Raw genomic sequence first — 20,928 nt, forward strand, 5'->3', positions numbered from 1 at the left:
TTTTCTTGTCCGTCAGCATAACTACATTGGTTTCGAATCCACGATGATGATCCTCTTGACCGATTTCGGTCACGGACGGGAAAACATTTTTAGTCCCACACTTGTTTTGAAACGTGTGGAAAGAGATAATTTGCTTTTACTATTGGAACTATTACTAAAGCTAACATTTGATTAAACCTTGCTAGTGTGAATCGAGCCTTACGAATTATCCTACTCGTTCAAGTGCTGATTAATTAAGATGATTGTTTGTCCTTTAATTAAATCACTTCATGCGTGGTCATAAATGTTAGTTTCATTTCTTATCAATATGAAGTTCAGACGATTGGGTATAGAATTAATTTTGGTTTACCTAAGTTTTTCATTAAAAGTAAGTATATTTGTAAAAGAATTAAATACGTTATATATGCCCAGTTATAAAACTAAATTGTTCGTTATTCGTGTAAACTTAAGCTTCATTGATATTTTTCGAGTTCTAGCCAGTAGTTAGAAAACGCGCATATTAAAGGAAGATCATAAATTCAAATTCACGTGAATTTTCATTTGCCTAACATGTGGCTTCTTGTTTAGGTGTGTGCTGCAATATGCACCAAAAATCTTCTCATTAAATGGACCACAGGTCTTTGCCCAGCTGTGGGATATAGACAAACTGTTATTTGCTTCATCAACATAATATTTTTTTCAGAATGCCTCATCGGACAGTCAAAGTAATAACCAGAGAATATTGAATTATAATTCAAAGATACCATTAATAGCGATACTTTATAAACGTAATGACGAAAACGTCAGAGCACCAGGGTTAGAAAGTGACGTCATAACTCCTGAAATCAGCCCAGTTGAACCGCCGCATGATCAAGAACTGTATAATTTCTACCACGTTTTAAGGGTACATTTTGTATATATTTTAATAACGCTTACTTAAAAGTACCAATGACCTTTTAAATATATTGTACTGATGATTGCAATCAGCAATACTATTCTGTAAGAGTCACTTTGTAAGTCACGCGTAAAATTTAGACAATTTTTGATGCGTCCGTTAAATGTTAAAATGAATATAGAAAATATTTCATATTAAATTTTGACATTCAGATGACATCTGCGGTGAGTTTTGTTGGTTCTAACAGAATAGTTCTACGATCAGATCCCCTTTGAAAATATTAATTATGGAAATTAATGATGTAATTTTTTTTCAATCGCAATCATATTTAAGACGACGCAAGAAAACGAAGAAGTCGATACAGATGCAGCGATGGTCTTTGAGAAGACTGAGAATGTTCTCCGGCAAGCTCTACGTGCTAGATGTGAAAGATTGGACTCGTGTGTGAGAAAATGCCCTCGAAAGAAGAAGTACACTTGTACGATAACGTGCAGGGAGGAGTACGATGACTACGATTTATGTAAGAAGCCGAAAAAACCATATTGCAAAAGACCAAAGTGTGGTAAAACTATGCCACCCGCTTGGCTTTTAAGAAAATAAAAAAAATCAAATTATTAAATTTAATCTATATTGTTATTTTATCGTTTGCCTTTATCAAGATTAATAAATTAAAAAAAAAGTTGAGTTGAAGAGATCATGAGTTTTCTTTTCGTACTTTATTAATAAAAAATATAAAAGTAGTTAAAGGATTAGTTATTATCAAGGATTAATAGCAAATAAGTTTTATATAATATAGATAATTTACGTTTTAATAATCCCAGAAGAAAGATTGCAAAAATCTCAGGACTAATATTAAAAGATCAAAATCAAATATTTCCCTATTCAAGTAGGCTTTAAAAGGCAATTTTATATCGTCATATGAGGATAAATTAATGTATAGAACTCTTTCGCAAAAACATCGGCAATAAACCCAACGAAAGGTTTTTTCTTATTGAATACATAATCACGCAGTAGCAAATAAATTTTGCATTGTTAACAATTAAAACAAAAAATATTATACACCAGTTATAATAATTGTAAACTAAACTTTACAAGAATATATTCTATTCTTAAATTTAAATAAAGACATTCCAAATTATCTTCAAAATATCTTAAATGCCATTTCCCTTGCGTCTTATAAATTTACCTTGTGATGTGTTAATTAACTTTATATATCAAACTATAACACTGTTATAAAAGTACCTCCCACTCATCATATATTCTAACGCTAAACAGTAATACATATTATTGTGTTCCGGTTTGGATGGTGAGTGGGCTAGGAACAAGGGACATAGCATCTTGGTTCCCAAGGTCGGTGGCACATTGTTGGTATAGGAAATACATTATATTTCTTAAAGTACCTAACAAAGTATGTGGGCAGTTGTGGCTCATTTGACAGTTCGTCTACCTAAATGACATAGACCTACACGAGACCTTGCAACGTAAATAAATATTACAATAAAAATATATAAAACATACATCTGATTTAAACATACGTTCGGGTAACACAAACACTTCAGGAGGCTGTTCTTCAAACTGACAATATAGACAGCGTAAAATTTTCGCAAGACTCGATTTTATTCCGAACGCGTACAATTCAATCTGATCAGGGAACCGAATACGCGAAAAGCACTAAAATGTCGTCTAGAGAAGACAGCGTCGATAAAATATTTTAAGGCGCTCAAAGGCATGCCTGAACGCAGGAATGTCTCGAGGAATGCTTTAGAAAACTCGGGTATTGGAACTTGATATTATATTGCCTTGAACACGAAATTCTTTGCTCATATCTCAGTTTAGTTTTAAAAGTATTCCAAACGAGCATCTCCCACATTTTTGTTCACGCTGGCGATGGATATGGGTATAAAGTTTGTCTATCCCCTGAAAGACTTGGAATAAAAAATAATATAAGTTTTTCAAATTAAATTATATTTACAATATTAAAGTACTGCATTCAATACTCACTTACCATGTATTAATATTAAGTGAAACTATAATCTTTTAACTAAAGATTATAATTTTTAGTCATGTTTAACTAACATGACTGTATTATTAAATGTTGAAAAAGAGTAACTACGGAGTTTCTTGCCGGTTCTTCTCGGTAGAATCTACGTACCGAACAGGTAGCTCCACTTAATAGTTTTTTAAATGACGATTCAAAAGTGCTTGTAAAAGCCTACTTGAATAAAGTATATTTTGATTTGATTTGTAAAGTAGTTACTATTTTTTTTTCTATCATGATATTTATATACGAATACATTTAATCAGCCTGTATAAAAATCTCCACTCTTTTAATTATCCCTTCATTGGAGTTTAAGCTTTCTTAACACCAAATTTAATCCAATTTGGTTCAGTGGACAGGCAGTGTAAGAGAAATAGACAGTCAGATAGACAGAGTTACTTTAAATTTAGTAATGGCGCATGAAATTAATAAGGAATGTGTTGAATCTTATTATAGAAACGGAAAACGTGGTCCAGGAAAGATGTATTGACTTTGCGAAGCTGTAGAAACAGTTGTGTCACGAGTTTATTTTTATCGTTTACTCAAATAATATTTATCAATCTTTCTATAAGATAATTTTACATATAATAATGTTGTTATTATTTTAGGATACTACCGAAAATACCGTAAGAACTTTATAGGAGACATGTGTCTATTCCAACCACAAAAGGACAAATGTCAAATGAACATTTTTTTACACCGAATTGACGCGATATCATTGGTCGAGAACTTCAATAATATTCATTATGGATTTGCGATAAAATGACGTTTTGGACGTTGACGAATCTTTTATCGAAACTTTGAAATTAAACTTAAAGTAGATAAGTAGTTAAGGGGAATAGTGTTGTTTTATAAATAAAGACATATCAATCAAGAACTGCACTCCAATTCTGTAAGAATTCACTTTGTATATCACTTGTGAAATGTTGACAACTGACTTTCAGTGATACGCCATTTTGATACGTGTATCCTATAAATTTTATAATTATTACAGTCAACATATCACATTCTGACATTTCACACTCGTGTCATGCGGTGAGATTCGAGTTTCGTGTTACAGAACCTACTGTTCGTAGTGTACAATATCTACAATCCAACGTTTATCTTTACTCCTTCAACAGTTGTAATAGACTATAGGTATACATCCGATAACATATTACAAAATTAGAGTACGATTATTTTTTATGGTCATCCTAAAATTTAGATTGTGATGCTACTTAGAAATATTAAACATGAATGTATTCTGAATGAACGTTAATTAATATAAAAGAAAAATTAAAGCAAAAACCCAAATAATACGTCCGTGGAAAAATTATTATTTGAGAAAAATAAAACAAGATATGTATCTATGATAATTTATATATAGAATAGCTCGGTGTGCGTCGCCGCTAAGCTTGACACTCACCAAACCGCATACTACCTTTGATCACTACATTTCGAAGCATTCTCGATTCTCGAGGTCGATCAAACATATAAAGGTTTTCATTTTTCCAGATTCAATCTAATGGTACTAATTCGATTATGACAGGTTAAAGTTTCAGCATTTCACAGGACAGGATGAAATAAACCGTAACTTTTGTCGAATTTATTATTCAAATGGTATTACTTTAACTTCAAACAACAAGCAAGTTTGAAGATCAATTTCAAAAAAAAAAAAACACTAGATACCTTAGCTAGATACTGATTTTATGTATTAACTAGCGACCCGCCCCGGCTTCGCACGGGTGCAATGCTGCCACTAAATATACTACAGAATGTCTTACAACGGTCACAGTTTTTCAGTCGTTAGACAGTAAAATAAATCTGTAATATCTTCGAAAATATTAATTAAATTACATGCTGTAAAGGGCCATATTGATCTATATTAAATTCACAATATATTTAAGGTATTATACTTAATAAGATAAGGATTAATGCTGTATTGCTTAATATCGCTTCGAAAAAAAAAAGCCACTATCTCTCATATAAAGTAAAGGGTAAAATATAGTTATTGTGGGCTATCCCTAAGAGATAGACATATACGATTGCGGACTTTTTTGAAGACTTCTTTAAGGTGTACAATACTGTAGTACATTATTTTGATCTATCTCGTGGGGTTCAGCCAGCGTTTGTAATGTAAGCGCAAAAAATGTGTTTATTTACTATATGACTTTAGAATCCTCTAAAATTATCAGTGATCCTCTACTATATTGTGCATGTATTATACATATAAACCTTCCTATTTAATCAATCTATATATTAAAAAAACAGCATCAAAATCCGTTCTGTAATTTTAAAGATCTAAGCATACATAGGGACAGACAGCGGCAAGCGACTTTGTTTTATAATATATAATGATTATTATTTTAAAAATGACATGTATTCAAACTATTAGTTTGTACACGTGCGTATTACAAACGAATGTTATAATTTTGTTCTTTTTTTATAATAGAGCATACTTGTATGCGTATCAAACCATGAATAAGTGAATTGCGTAAATTAATCCACACCAAACTGTTAATTGGCAAATAAATTTATTATCTCACAAAATATTATATAGTCCAGAACACATAAAACTTTCATTAGAAATTTCAATTAAAATCGATTAAAACAATCGGAGCGGAAATAAGTTTATTAAGAAGTTTAAAAAACTAAACACTTTTTGGCGAAACGACGAAGGAATAACACAAAATGGGTTTATGGAAAGAAATGTTATATATATCGGTCTGTATTTTGTTTACTGTAAGTATTTTTTCTATATAATAGTTATTATTTTACGTAATCGTAATTTTACGCAATAAAACTATTAATCCTATTAATATTAAACTTAATACAATAATAATAATAAAGCCTTTTTTATTTCCTTAACATACATAGAAAAAAAATAAGAATACATACATTTCGTATTTTTCTGTCAAGGCCCATGGCGGGTATAGGCCTCCTCCAAAAGTTTCCAAGTTTCCTTATCTGTGCTTTCATTAACCAGTCTTTTCCAGCTAATATTAAATTTACATCATTATAATATTTATATATTTGATACACATTACCCATATATGAGATATATTGGAGATTATAAATGAGAGTCTGTAGGTTTAGTCATTGGACTAAAACCTTCTATCTTGAAGTAACAATACGCTATAGCGGATCCCAATATACTGGTCAATATAGCAATAATGGTTTAGTGGTGTAGGTTTACTTAAGATGATTTCCTTTATCGCATGCCCACTGCGTCATCCCAGGCTTTAAATTAATAAAATTATCAAATAAAAGTGAATCGACAGCCAATATTCAAATTAACTAAAAATAAAAGTTTTAAAAACTCCGAATATGTTATAACAAATTTTTAAAATCTCTCTTATTGTCATCTTTAAATGAAATTTGTAATTTAGTTCTGTTTATGTTCTGTTCGAATTATGGTTATTCTGTAAACATATTTGAGACATACCATCTTATTATGCCCATACAAAGTTTTGTCAATTTGTCATCTATCTAGATGAGCAAATTTGGGACCGAGCAGATCAGGCCGTTTCAATTGAAACTATAAATATAATAATTGTAAACAAGAATAATTTAAAAAACAATCAATCTCGCTGATTTCTCCCTTCGATTCTTATCAGGTCTGTTTTCCGAACCAGTGGTTAATTATCAACAATCAATAAAATCGATGACAATTAAGATTTCGACTTACACCATTCATTTTAGTTTCAGGTGCAAGCCGATGTTCAAAACTCGAGACGAGATTTGTCCAGTCTTATAAATCTGCTAAGTCAAAAACACACCAGCGACAGACATCCTATTCTCCTCATAGTCGACTCTGGTTCCAAAATGGATGCTAAACAAGATCAGAAATATCGTGCTGGTTCTCCAGAAACCAGTGATGAAAATGGAATTGGACATTTACCGCACTTATTGTTACAGCATAAGGTCTAATATTTATGATATTATCCTATTTTATTTATATTCTTTCAAACTTAAATATAGTTAGACCTGTTGTGTTGTGTTTATAATTCATCTCGTGCTTGGCGCTGAAGGAAAACATTGTAAGCAAAACCTGCATGTATCTAATTTCAACGAAATCGTGACACATGTGTATCCACCAACCCGCATTGGAGCAGCGTGGTGAAATATGCTTCAAACCTTCTCCTCAAAGGGAGAGAAGACATTATCCCAGCAGTGGGAAATATATAGGCTGTTAATGTTATGATGTAAAAGTCTTATGTCTCAGATTAGCACAATGTTCTTTAATGATGTAAATAGGGATATTCGTGCATTTTTACGAAAGTTACGACAGAAAACAAATATCCAAAAGCTCTTACCTTTTTTTTAAATCGGTGAATTGAATAATATCCTTTATCATGGATCAATTTCTACAAATATTATTATAAAATAAAATATACAGTTTATACAATTATCCCGAAACTGACGAGAGACTATAAATTCACTAAACTTCATCCATACCAGTTCGTTAAACCAATTACTTTAACTAGCAAATATCCAAACATTCGATATTGTAATTTCAACTGGATTTATTTGAATCCTTCTAATTGAATTTCGGCCACGGCTAATCTCGAACTATTTGCATATCCCTCACTCGCGCAAACCGATGGGATGATAATCCGACACGTCCTGAGAAAAATCAGGAACAGAACTACGATTTAACAAGCTTCCCGAAGCTGGGAAGCCTAGCACTGGCTATTTCTAGGTCAGTTGCAGTCAATTTAACGATCATTCAGTCATTCAGTTCAGCAACATTGTAGAACATCGACAAATTTTCACTACTAGTTAAATAACTAAAAAAAAATAACATATTTTAAATCCAAAGGTAAAGAACCTGATAAAGAAAAGTACAACAAAATCATATGTCCAATTGAAAAATGAGGCGAAGCAGTTACACCGACTTCAAAGACTTCGAGACAATCAAGGACGACAATTGAACGACAAAAACGTACTAAGATCGCCGATCGTGAAGCAACTACTTAGAATCTCAAATAGAATCCAATGCGAAGCAAGAGACGAATGTCAAGACAGATGTGGCAATAGATACAAAGGTAAAAAAATTGTAACTTGTAACGTACAATGTGAAGTTAAGTATGAGTGTGAGGAAGAAGAAGAAAAGGATCCGTGTGATGACGGAGAATGTGACTCTTGTGGTAATTCGCTCGAATGTCTCATGAGTACGAGAGGAGAACGACTCGTCACCAAAGAAACTAAATGCAAACGTTGTTGAAAATAAACTCTGGGCTCATTTATCGTTATTTTCATTGCAAACAAATCTCCTTAGAATTAAATTGTAAAAGGTCACAAGTCTTAGCTTATTTAATATAACATACCTACATTCTATTAAAATATACGAATATCGAATACTTTTTTTTTACATTTCTATGTAAATTTGTAAACATTTCGTAATTCTGGCTGGATGATTTCATAATTTGTATTATTACCAATTCTAATAATAACTGACGTACGCCGATCATAATGACTACGTCAAATGAGTTATTTAATTGCAATTTCAAAATAGTCGATATTATTATGTTATTAATTATATTATATGAAACGATTAAGTTTAATTTATAAACAATATTTGTACATTCTTAATTTTAAGTGAATGTTATTATGGGAAAATATATCAGCAAGCTTAGCCGACTGGATTTATTTTTACTAAGAAATTAAATTATGTCAGCCGGTCGGGAGGTAAGGAAACGTTTCAAATAAATAAGATAATTGAATTAATATTGGCAATAATGCTATCTATGCTTTGGTTACTTATATTCTAAATGAACGTTAATTAATATAATAGAAAAGTTAAACCAACAGCTCAAATAATACGTCCATGGAAAAATGATTATTTGAGAAAATGAAATTAGTGAGAAGTGACTTGTAACTCCAATGAAATATGAAAACTCACGTCAAATGTCACTAATATATATTATTTGTGTTTTATTTGCCTCCAAAAGTGCTCTTTATATACCTTTCCTTACATAGTCTAATGTGATGGCAACGGCTTTACCATCAATGGCTTTACCTGCTTCCCGAGGCACGGGAGCTTAACACTTCCAATTTTCTAACTTACCCATGCTGTTGAGAACTTATTGACAAAAAATATATTATTAAATGGCCTTACTTGGGATTTAAACCTTCTCCATGTGAATCTACCGCCTTTTAAATTAGACACCAATGTGACTGTAAAAATTCAATTTAATGTTACATAATTATGAAAGATTTAGATTATAAAACAAAAAATTTAAAGCCCTGACACAACCATAAATAGACAGGCCGCTAACTGACGTGTAAGCGGTTTGGATCCTGAGCCCTTAGGATATTGTAGTACCAACTCCCGACAAATGTTAATATATGGTAAAATAAGAAATGTACTCCTACCGTCTAGTAGGGAGGGTAATGTACGTGGAACTTGGGTTGCTTAACATTGTATATATTGTGCATTTCAAATAGCCAATCCGCCATTTTGGATGTCCGTCATGTTGGATTTTATTTAGGTGACTATTTTATTCGTATTCTTGACAGCAAACCCTTTCATTTGATATACATATCATGGGGATGGATTTCAAACAGCCAGTCTGCCATCTTGAGGAGGCCGCCATATTGGATTTGTAATGACGTTTCTTTGCTAGTCATGTATTGTCATCAGAACTCACGAGCGTGTGCAAAATTTCATCCTAATCGAAACCGGGAAGTGGGTCAAATTAAGATTCCAAGATTTTCTTACATACATAGTTACAAGTGAAGCTTATATAACCGTGTTAAAAAAGGAAAACATATATATGAATAATCTGTATATTTTTCGTGTCGCTTATTAAAGTTTTTATTTACAGGCTATTGAAAACAAAACAACGCAAAATGAAGCTGTGAGTATTTTGGAATTAATTCACAAACACATCAATAGCATTTAGGTGCTGTTGGTTGACTTGCACAAAGCCCTATCACTAAGTGTCGAATTCTGTCTATTAAAATTAATTTTATTGATTAAATATATTGATTATATAATTGGTAGAGTTTTAAATGCAAAAGAAATGGCTTAATAAAACAACTTCCATTGCAAATGTTTATTTACGTACCCTGTTCCAACTACAGAAGGAGAAAAAACAACTTTGACGTTAATTTGACGCGATATCATTGGTTGAAGTTTTAAATATAATATATTTATTATGGATTCGCGAAAAAGCTATTTAAATTTAAAAAAATCAAAATATACTTTATTCAAGTAGATTTTTACAAGCACTTTTGAATCGTCATTTAACAAATTATATTAAGTGAAGCTTCCATTAGTATGAAATTCAGTTTAGAGTCAGTTGTGATCAAAACATGGAAATAAATTAAAGTTATAATAAAGTAAAATCGTGTCGTTTTATAAATAAATCTAAGTAAATCAAGAATTGCTTGTTGTGTATAGTATAGCAGAGCCATTAGAATCGCATGGAATATGTAAACCTAAGTTTTATTTATATCTCCTTCGGTTGGAATAGGCTTTATGTCAATGACCTACAGATTGACATTACTTGGCTGTTTTATCTATACTAATATTATAAAGAGGTAAAATTTGTTTGTTTATATGTCGGGGTAATCTCTGGAACAAATGATCTAACTACCAAAATTATTTCACTGGTAAATAGCTACATTAATACTGAGTGCTATAGGATATAAACTATATTAATATCATAACATTTACTGTGTTAAAAATTTGCACCCATGTGGAGCCGGGGCAGGACATTTTTGAATAATATACAAAATGAAAATATGATTTAAATTTGGAATGTAACCAAATAGTATAATTGTTTTATTCTAATTGCAAATCTGAATACAAACGAATTTAAATTCTGATCCATGTATTGTCCGCCTCGAAATATATACTCATTAAAATGACCATAGAATTTCAAATTTAGCCAAAGCGCTGATTTACAAAGGCGTCAACTGTGTGACGGTCAAAGTGATTTATCTAGAAATTTCGAAACAATGAACTTAAATAGAAACAATGAACCGCTATTGCATATTCACCGTGATCAAAGGAAAATCGAAACTTTGACAAAATATGCATTAAACGAAATGCTGAATTGTTCCTATCAGCTTGTAGTGTTTAATGATAAGGAAGGCAAAAGCCCTTTAAGCGATTTCACGGTTAGAACACGTGAACCTAAGCTGATGATTGTGGGTTCAAACCCGGATAAGCACAACAGAATTTTTATGTGCTTAATCTCGCGCTTGGTGGTTAAAACTGCAGTAAGTAATGCATATGTCCGACGATATACTCATACTACATATGTGTCCACCACACTAAAGCAGTGCAGTGGAATGAACTTCAAAAACTGTTTTTTTAAGAGAAACGCAAGCCTTCGCCTAGCATTTTCGCTGTATGTATATATCTCGTTAAATTTCAGGATGATGATATTACTTCCTTACGAAATTTGGAATTTGAGGTATCGGAATATTTGATTAGAAGTGACAGCACCGCTTACCATGAACTCTATCCCGGTGTTGAGATGATAGACTATGATTTTGTCGCAGAGAGGCAAAATCTTTATGCCACGAAGTAAATCAACATATTTCCATTATAACACTAGTTTATTTTTTTATCTCTTATTCAGTTAAAAATGTAATCACTTTAGCAAATCAGAGATTAGAATAAATAATATTACTCAATGTGAATTTCGTTAACTACTTTTTCTAATCTACTCGAGATTGTGTTATAGAAAAAGAAACGCCACTGCTAATTTGTTTTGTTAACTTTTTAGCCATTATTGTTCTGTTAAAAGCAACGCAAGCAACATCTGTCAAATTCAAAGTCTTAATCGTTTCGAGTCACATATAAGTAAGTATTTAATTACACGTGACTCGAAACTGCTGAAAATATTCTAAACGTGGTCTTAAAAATGATATCAACATCTTTGAGCACGTCAATGTCGTGATGAGAGAAACTCATCTATGTCCCTGATACCATACTTATATCATAAAGTTAGTCAAATCATTAATTGAGAACGGTAGAATAAATTATAGTATACCGTCAGATTTAGATATACAGGTTCGAACAAAAATTTTTGACGAGCGTGAAACCGCAGCAGACCTAAGAACCGGAGCAGCAAAATAAAAAGTAAAATATAAAAGACTTCCCTTATATATCTGATCATTTTCAGTACTACTCAGAAAAATAGCATAATAATCTGCCCATAGTTTGTTAAAATGACATATAAATTGCTTCTAGTCTCGTCGAATCAACCGCCCATTTAGTGAAAGGCTGTATCGGTGCTGGTATATTAGGAATACATGAGGCTTATATGTATGGTGGGATTTGGACATCATTGGCAGTCACCGCCATCTTTGGATTCCTCATATCATATTGTATGTTAGTAAGTAATTTTTGAATCTTGAGACATATATAATATGGAAAAATAACAAATGTCGTAGAATTATTGGTAACTAAATAATTATCTGGTGGAGATCTCTGATCCACTATTACTTAGTAGGTAGGAAAGGTGAAACTTAGCCGTTAAAAGTCCTGGCTATAGATTTGTTGGTGGTTAAAAAATGTACAACAAACCAAGTTTCGTGGTAAAATCTACTAGTTATCTTATAAGAATGGCGAAAGATTTTGCCAGTATGGAGTTGTTATGGATCAAAATTGTCTTATAATATTTTCAGATTTTGGTGAAATCAGCCCAAAAAATGTACTTGAAATTACGTGTGCCAAGACTCTCCTATCCTGACTTAGCAGAAGTGGCTCTTGCCACGGGTCCTTTAAAGTTGCGACGATTCAGCAAAGCATTTAGGTGACAAATTTTCAAGAAACCTGTTCTTCTTTTAAATTAAGTGATCAAGGTCTTCAAATTTAATAGACGCATGAAATAGCATCACATAGCTAGATTCATTAACCAATTCCTTTAAAATTAGTACAATGATAGATATGACAGTTCATGTACTGTGATTGGCAGCGCTATTGATAGTATAAGGATTGGCTACTAGTCCAGGATCCATGGTCCATTTTTGCACTTGATTACTATCAAACTAATGTTTCGTGAGTAGCTTCATTATGATCAGACGCCCAACAATTTCCTGTACGAAAACTCTCGATTGTGGTAACTAACAGAGGAAGCAGAGATAAAATATGTCGATTTGATGATTCTCAAAAATTTATTACTAACTGGGTGTTTTTGTTAAATCTCAAAATATTTTTTGTTTAAAATTTATTCAGAGTTAAGATAGGCAGTATAATATAATAATAGACGATGTAATCTCTAACGCCAATAACAATTTTATTTTTTTATTTTATAGTACTGGTAGGGGTATAAGGTGATCACCGCCGACCAAAGACATTGGTGCAGTAATAAATATTAACCATTACTTACACACATAATATACATAATAATACATAATCAGCCTGTAAATTTCCCACTGCTGGGCTAAGGCCTCTCCCGTTGAGGAGAAGGTATGGAGCATATTCCACCACGCTGCTCCAATGCGGGTTGGTGGAATACACATGTGGCAGAATTTCGTTGAAATTAGACACATGCAGGTTTCCTCACGATGTTTTCCTTCACCGCCGAGCACGAGACGAATTATAAACACAAATTAAGCTCATGAAAATTCAGTGGTGCCTGCCTGGGTTTGAACCCGAAATCATCGGTTAAGGTTAGAACGCGTGCAGCGTTCTAACCACTGGGCCATCTCGGCTCTTTATTTATATTACTTACACACGCCAATACGCTACCAGACTTAAAAACTATAATGTTACGTCCCTTAAACTTGTAGTTACACTGGCTCACTTGACCTTCAAACCGGAATACAACAACACTAAGTATTGTAGCTTGGCGGTAGACTATATGATGAATGGGTGGTACCAATCAAGATGGGCTTTTGGTTTTGGGTCACAATTTTTGGTTATAATTATGTTCTATTGCTATACCAATTTTCTCTTGTTTATAAGAGTGAATAAATGCTAAGGCCTTCCGCCTGCAGATGCCTCATTTAGTCAATAGCCCAAGTCACTATCTGTACAAACTATTTTTGTAGACTCAGAAGCTATATGACTATTAATATTCATAATATTATCGGGTATAATTATTAAATGTCAGCGCCGAGTGATTTTCAATTAAGTACAATATTTATCAGTCGGCGCCGAAAACGATAGGCTCTCCGAAACACGTCGAGTGTTCCTCGGTAAATAATATAATATAAAAGTGATTAAATTATAAGGCATAATTATAAGTTACCGTAGTTTGAATTTTTTATTTTTTTTTGTTTCAGATATCTCGTGGACATATTTTTATTTTTGGAATTCAATGGAACATGCTGTATTTTCGATATAATTATGGCGAGGACATTAAAAGCGGTTCATATTTATGATTATTTTTATTATTAAAGAATGTATTATGATTATAGAATAATAATCACCAAAATAGCATGCTATTATATTTATTACTTTTTATTGACTGCCTTGCTTGTCTATTGGCTCGATATAAGGCCGCAGATCTCGAGGTCCTGGATTCAAATCCCAGATCAGATCGATAAAAGTTATTTAGTTAGTTGGGTTTCTCAGTCGAAGAATTCTCAATAGCAGCCCGGAGTCCGGAAGGAGGTCACTTCCTTGCCTCGGAAAGCACGTAAGACAGTTGGTCCTGGGTCTTTCTGGCCGTGTCGGATTTGCCATCATATCGTATTATGGGAACACACACACATATGCAGTTTAATATGCCCTGGTTTAGTTGGCTAGTCTCGCTTAAGATTAGCAGTCGTGACCGAAATCAATCACGACATTATTATTATATATATTTTTTATTATATGACAAAAAATAAAAATATAGTGGTTTAGTATCATCTAATTTTCGTATTTGATTATAAATTTTCATAAATTTTAAGGTAATGGAAGCGGCATCTAGTATTAAAATTTCAATAAGTATCTATATATTAATAGTGACTCTTCCATTGATAGCGATGAGCCTGATTCGAAGTTTAAAGTATTTGGCGCCATTTTCCCTCGCAGCTGATCTGATTACGGGTAAAATCGTACAGTGTTATTTGAAATTTTGTATTATGTAACATTATATATAATAATTTATTAATCTTACTAATATTATTATGGATGATTTTTGATCAAGCCAGAACGGCGGAATGGCTCCGAATTAAATTGACACAGATAAATTATAGTCTGGAATAGCAATATTTATTATACCGGAAAAATTTACTTAACACCTGCACACACTAGTTTTAGTTATTTTATACTAACTCAACAATATATTGTGTTGACAATTTCTTTTAGCGCCTCAGTGTAGGCGCTAGTGACACTAAAGTACATACGTTTAACGAAACGTAAACCAAACTGACGTAGTTTTACAGAATTACAATAGATGGCGCTACCTTGATGGAATTAATAATATTAATTTATTTTATTCACTTCTTGTTGCATTCACTGAACATTTGTTTATATTTAGTTTGATTGTTTTTTTTTTCTATATCCATACAGCCCAAAACAATATACAAAAAAGGTTTTACTATATCGTATTTATATAAATATAAGTACGATTCGAGTGGAAATTTCAAGTTTTTTTTTTATGATTTAGGTTGGTAGGTGGACGGCAATTTGACTACCTGATGGTAAGTGGGGGACCACTCATAGACATTGGCACTTTAAAAATGTTAAAAGTGACGTCACCGTATAATTTACACGTTGTTTTCTTTGTATATAGAATCTTAATTACTGAAATTAATAATAAAGTTTATTATAACGTCGACTTCCAGCATTATGCGTCGCAACAACAATGTACTACAGCATAACACTCGGGTCGGATTTAAGCGATCGTCCCGCGTGGAAGAACGTCCATGGATTCTTTAATATGCTCGGTGTTTGCATGTACAGTATGAATGGCATCGGTGTAGTTCTACCCATTGAAAATAACATGAGACGGCCTCAGTACTTTAATACTGTATTACAATGTGGTAAGAAATATTGGGATGTTTAAATATTTTGGAACGAAGTTCTTCTACGCGGGTTGCAATAGAGAGATCTGGCAGAAATCGTCACGTAAGGAAAAAGCGTCATGTCCCCCCTCCAAGCGACTTTTCCTTCCCTCTCTCTCTATCTATTTCTATTGTGAAATAGATAGAGAGAAGTGTACAGGAGAGCAACACGCATGGTGGTCACGACACTCAGTAATGAGGAAACGACTAGGAAGAAATTTCTGTTGTATGAGGTTTTTTTATGATAATATTTGGAAGAATATTTTTCTCACTCTGGATTCTTAATAACAATTTTGTCAATACCATTTAATTTGTATCTGTTTTTTAATGCATAATACACATGTATATTGTAAGCAACTTCGTTCCAACCGAGTGTCCTATTACATCTCTCGTTTGGGTCATCATGGCTCTTGTATTATGTAATAAACTGTTATAAAATTCTTCTATATGTTCCACTGAACTCTGAACGAGTGGACCGATTTTGATAGTTTGGATAGTTTGGTATAAACAAAAAAATAAAAATAAACAAAAATTGGCCTTTGAGTACATCAAATATGTTATGTTTGGTTTACTCCCATAACGTGCTAACTATGGGATATTAGATGTCAATCGTGCATATATTAACACGGACTGTATAACCTTGAAATAAGACCCACAATTCTATGTGTGTGTGTGTGTTATTATTGCTTTTATTGCTTCGTCACAGAGTAACTGAGACACCCAAAGTTGATACAGGTAAAAGGCACTATCCACTATCCAGCCATTATATATTTTCCTTTAAAAGAATAATGCATTAATTTTCTTTAACAGACGTTCCAAAATTTAAAATTTTATTTTTATTCATGTGGAAACATTTTAGGTATGCCCATCGTAATATCTTTCGTTATGATAATAGGATTCTTTGGTTACTGGGCTTGGGGGGAAAATTGCCGTTCCCCATTTACGATACATATGCCGTCGTATTTGTAAGTATTTGAATATTAATATTGTAGCTAATTAAATTATTAAAACACCTTCGGTGGTCTGGACTAGGTTATTGCTGCAGTTGCCGAAGTCCTAGTTTCAAATCCTGGTTTCGGTTCATATTTAAGTTATCTATTAAGAAATTCCCATTACGAATTAGAAGATTGAGAGTTATCTATATTTAAACTTAAACGCCTCAGGTAGCACATAAAGCCGTAGCCTTTGTGCTGAAACTGCAATCCTGTTGGATTGCCTTTCCATCGATTTATGAGAGTTGTACATAATTGTGTGTTATAACACATCCTACTTTAGCTGATTACCGTTAACAATCTCCACCATGACTGGAGTCGGATAGGAAGAGAATTATACATTCGATTTTGAAATGTCTCTGAAAAGAACAATATGTCTTTAAAATTCGTGTGAATTTAAAAGTCATTTGCGTTAAAATTATAAAATATATCTACTTTCTAGAAATTTCTCTTCCTCTTGAATTGTTGTATGATGCCTGATTATAGCCTGAGTCTTAATATAAAAAAAAATACATCAACTGCATGTCCCACGTCATTTTATCAAATATTCATATATCATGTTTCAAGATTACAAAGTTTAAATGGTATTGTTTTTACGCGTTAGCGTTTTTAGGGTTTCGTACCTCTAAAGGGAAAAAAAACCCTTATAAGATCACTTCGGTGTACGTTTGTCCGTGTCTGTCTGTCTAGGTATCGAGTCGCTCTTTCTCAGGAGTGCAATTCGTTTAAGCTGTAAGAATGTCAAATTTCTAAGTCTACGGAATCAAAAGATATGGCCGTTCAAGTCGCATTTTCCATGAATTCGCAAAGGGATCAAAACCTATAGGGCACTTCCCGTTGACCAAGTATCTGTTTGTCTATCTATCTGGTGGTACGGAACCCTCAGTGCGCGAATCTTGTATATGGCACAGAGGCTTGGCGTTATTACAAATTTTATTTACAGATCTCTTCTTATAATGCAAGGGTTATTAACGATAACCCTTGGGGTAACGTTTGCTGTACACTTCTGGGTCCCCTTTCGAATTATTTGGCATTACGTTGGAAGAAAACATGACACGTAAGTAACTATAGTCCCATAGTCACTAGACTTAGATTTCGAATAACATAGGGGCTGCCTAGTCTCAATAGTTCTAGATTTCTGGAGGCACTGGAGCAGTATTCCTATTTGAGGGTAGGCTACTCAAACGGATTATTACTTAGCCCTACCACTAAGTTATATTAGTTTCTGATGTTAGAGTTTTGTGAAGTTATTCGGATGTTTGTTCTATTTAAAAGGAATCAATGAATTTGAACGTAGAATTTTGCAGACGTCGTGGATTATGGGAGCGTCTGTATCGAGCTCTACATGTGATGGTGATCGCATGTTTGTCGATCGCTCTGCCTAACATAGTTACGTGGATGAGTTTCGTAAGTATAATATAATACTAAGAGTGAAAACCACGTTTGCATTTAAAAATCAAATCAGATATTGGCAAAACTTAATAACTGATAAAAAAAAATAATATAAAAAAAAGATTAATTTACTTTTTTGGTATATTCCGTGTGAACCATGTAAGCGTTAATTTTTAGTTAACGTAATTGTCAAATTTCATATAAATATACAAAAACCTTCTCCGTTAATTTAGGTACATAATGGTGAAAACCGCATCGAAATCCAAAATGTAATCCTAAAATTATTATCGAATAAAACTGATATCTGAGCCTATAAGATAGTCACTTGGACTTTAGTTAGGAAACGCTAAAGAAAAAAATATAATTATTTCTGTTACATAACAGAAAGTTTTATATACGATGAATGTATAAAACTTTCTTCTTTAAACAAACTAATTTGCATCCGCGGCTTCCCTTGCGTTTTAGGCGTTGGTCGTAGTGTGAGTCATAACAGTGTCCTACCCTATGTCCTTCTTTGGAGTTAAAGCTTGCTTTGTAGCAAATTTCATCAAGTTCGGTTCAGTTGTGTCGTGAAAGAGCAACTGACAGACAGTTACTTTCGCATTTATAATATTAGTACAGACGTGTTTCATCATCATCATCATCCTCCTGCCCTTATCCCAATTTTACTTGGGGTCGGCGCAGCATGTCTTCTTCTTCCATAATTCTCTGTCGGGCGTCATCTCACTAGTAACATTCTTTCTAACCATATAGTCTTTCACACAATCCATCCATCGTTTCTTGGGTCAGTACAGACGTGTTTATTATAATTTAATTTTTTTTGTTACAAAAGCGTCAGCGGCCTATCATCGACTGGAGAACAGATTACTGTTTATCTGTTTTCTTACAATGATTTTTTATGGCCTTTGTAGGCGGACAGCCACTTGATTGTAAGTGAAGCATTCCTACCATGGTTACCTAGATATCTCATGTATCTCTCATTACACTGGCTCACTCACCATTAAAACCGGAAAACAATAATACTAAGTATTGCTGCTTGGCGGTAGAATATGTGATATGTGTATGACCACCAACCCGCATTGGAGTAGCGTGGTGGAATATGCTCCAAACCTTCTCCTCAAAGGAGAGGAGACCTGGGCTAAGGCCTCCTCTCCAGTGGGAAATTTACAGGCTGCTCATTAGCAACCTCCTACCTAAAACTTGCACTAAGGGCTTGCACAAATCCTTAACACTAACTAAATTATCAAATAAAATTATTTCAATTGTACCCGTCTACGTTTTAGCTTGGAAACTTCTTCACGGCGGTCATGGTATTTATATTCCCAGCGCTAATAGAGATACTAATCACATGGAAAGAACCCATAAATCATCGATTAAGGTAACTAGAGTTCAAAACTAACTAACGTTTAACTATTGCTATGCACACCTCGCCTTAATTCTTAAGTCAGAAATATTACATAGCAATAACTCTAACAACTGTATATTTCTTAAATACGTATATTTTGTTTAGTTAAACACTGTTTCTCTTTCTATCGTTTAAGGGGTTGGTCGTTAGGTATTAGTCATAAAAAGTAACCTATGGAGTTCAAGTTACATACCTAATTTCATCAAAATCAGTTCAGTGGTTTGACTGTGAAAGAGCAACAGACAGACAGATAGAGTTACTTTTGTATATATAATATACTAGCGACCTGACCTGCTTTGCACGGGTGCAATGCTGATACTAAATATACTACAGAATGTCTTACAACGTTCAGTTTTTCAGCCAATAGACAATACAAACCGCTACGTCCCTGCGTTTTAAATCTGTAATATCTTCGATAATATTCATTTAAATTACATGATGTAAAAGGCCATATTGATCTCTATTAAATGCACAATGTATTTAAGGTACTTAATTGGATAAGGTTTAATGCTGTATTGCTTAAAATCTCTTCGAAAATAAGCCATTGTTTCTCGTAAACAATGGCTTATTTTCGACAGCGGTCAGCGACTTTGTTTTATACTGTGTAATAATGATGTATTATGAACTAATATAATAGATTTTATATTATGTTTCTATTTTTGGTATCTTTTTTTATTTTATTTTTTGCTATAATTTCTATTTGTTTTTGCAGGTTGTTGAAGAATATAAGCCTTATGGTTTTGGGGGGCATTTTATCTGGAGGCGGTTGGGTTTTGTTCACATAAATAATGTGATGATATATTTTTTTAATAAATTACATTGTAAACAAAATTGTTATTATTTTATTATATCTACATATTTTGTTGATAGAAGACGAAATTGCAAATTAAAAATTCTGACGTCACAGAGTTCCCTGATCTTCTGCATAATGTATGAACTGAAGAAAATAATGACATAAGGTGGGAAGGAAAACATCGTAAACCTTATTATATATAATATCTCAGACGAAACTCTGCTACTTGTACCTTCTCATCGGGGCGGTTCCTCACCGGGAGCATTCATCTACATTGGAACAGTTCATATTTGGGCATAAAATAAGTGAATGAGAATATTTTGTTAATTTTGAAATAAGTCGTAAAGCATAGGCTTTACGACTATATCATTTTTTCTTTGCTTTTTATGAAAATCACATAATCATATCAATATGATCGATATTGTCCGACACAACTTAGATGTAGCATCAGCAAAATTCGTAAGACTAATCACATCTGAATTAAGTGACCTCGAA

General features: G+C 33.0%; 3 protein-coding genes across 3 annotated transcripts; all 3 read left to right on the plus strand.

The window, feature by feature from the left end:
• The first annotated feature begins 291 nt into the window (after nucleotides 1–291).
• Nucleotides 292–1,474, plus strand: LOC113392082 (uncharacterized). Its single transcript, XM_026628360.2, has 3 exons — nucleotides 292–367; nucleotides 683–883; nucleotides 1,208–1,474. Exons 1-3 carry the CDS (start codon nucleotides 308–310, stop codon nucleotides 1,472–1,474), a joined length of 528 nt encoding a protein of 175 aa, XP_026484145.1. The 5' UTR covers nucleotides 292–307.
• A 4,493-nt stretch (nucleotides 1,475–5,967) lies between these two features.
• LOC113392084 (uncharacterized) lies at nucleotides 5,968–8,118 on the plus strand. Its single transcript, XM_064219364.1, has 3 exons — nucleotides 5,968–5,973; nucleotides 6,600–6,815; nucleotides 7,714–8,118. Exons 1-3 carry the CDS (start codon nucleotides 5,968–5,970, stop codon nucleotides 8,116–8,118), a joined length of 627 nt encoding a protein of 208 aa, XP_064075434.1.
• Nucleotides 8,119–10,949: 2,831 nt separating this feature from the next.
• LOC113392085 (proton-coupled amino acid transporter-like protein pathetic) lies at nucleotides 10,950–20,425 on the plus strand. The gene is made up of 12 exons (XM_026628362.2): nucleotides 10,950–11,021; nucleotides 11,282–11,433; nucleotides 12,103–12,247; nucleotides 12,540–12,667; nucleotides 14,142–14,226; nucleotides 14,754–14,892; nucleotides 15,633–15,830; nucleotides 16,711–16,816; nucleotides 17,787–17,900; nucleotides 18,151–18,250; nucleotides 19,519–19,613; nucleotides 20,353–20,425. Exons 1-12 carry the CDS (start codon nucleotides 10,950–10,952, stop codon nucleotides 20,423–20,425), a joined length of 1,407 nt encoding a protein of 468 aa, XP_026484147.1.
• The last annotated feature ends 503 nt before the right edge of the window (nucleotides 20,426–20,928 follow it).

This window comes from Vanessa tameamea, chromosome 27 (genome assembly GCF_037043105.1).
Source record: "Vanessa tameamea isolate UH-Manoa-2023 chromosome 27, ilVanTame1 primary haplotype, whole genome shotgun sequence".
Taxonomy (NCBI): Eukaryota; Metazoa; Arthropoda; class Insecta; order Lepidoptera; family Nymphalidae; genus Vanessa; species Vanessa tameamea.

Coding starts and splice junctions, on each gene's coding strand:
- LOC113392084 (XM_064219364.1), top strand. Junction 6,816..7,713: donor ACTTATTGTTACAGCATAAG/GTCTAATATTTA, acceptor TTAAATCCAAAG/GTAAAGAACCTGATAAAGAA.
- LOC113392085 (XM_026628362.2), top strand. CDS start 10,950: ATGCTGAATTGTTCCTATCAGCTTGTAGTGTTTAATGATAAGGAAGGC. Junction 15,831..16,710: donor TAATACTGTATTACAATGTG/GTAAGAAATATT, acceptor GAAACATTTTAG/GTATGCCCATCGTAATATCT. Junction 19,614..20,352: donor CCCATAAATCATCGATTAAG/GTAACTAGAGTT, acceptor TTGTTTTTGCAG/GTTGTTGAAGAATATAAGCC.
- LOC113392082 (XM_026628360.2), top strand. CDS start 308: ATGAAGTTCAGACGATTGGGTATAGAATTAATTTTGGTTTACCTAAGT. Junction 368..682: donor ACCTAAGTTTTTCATTAAAA/GTAAGTATATTT, acceptor TATTTTTTTCAG/AATGCCTCATCGGACAGTCA. Junction 884..1,207: donor ATTTCTACCACGTTTTAAGG/GTACATTTTGTA, acceptor ATCATATTTAAG/ACGACGCAAGAAAACGAAGA.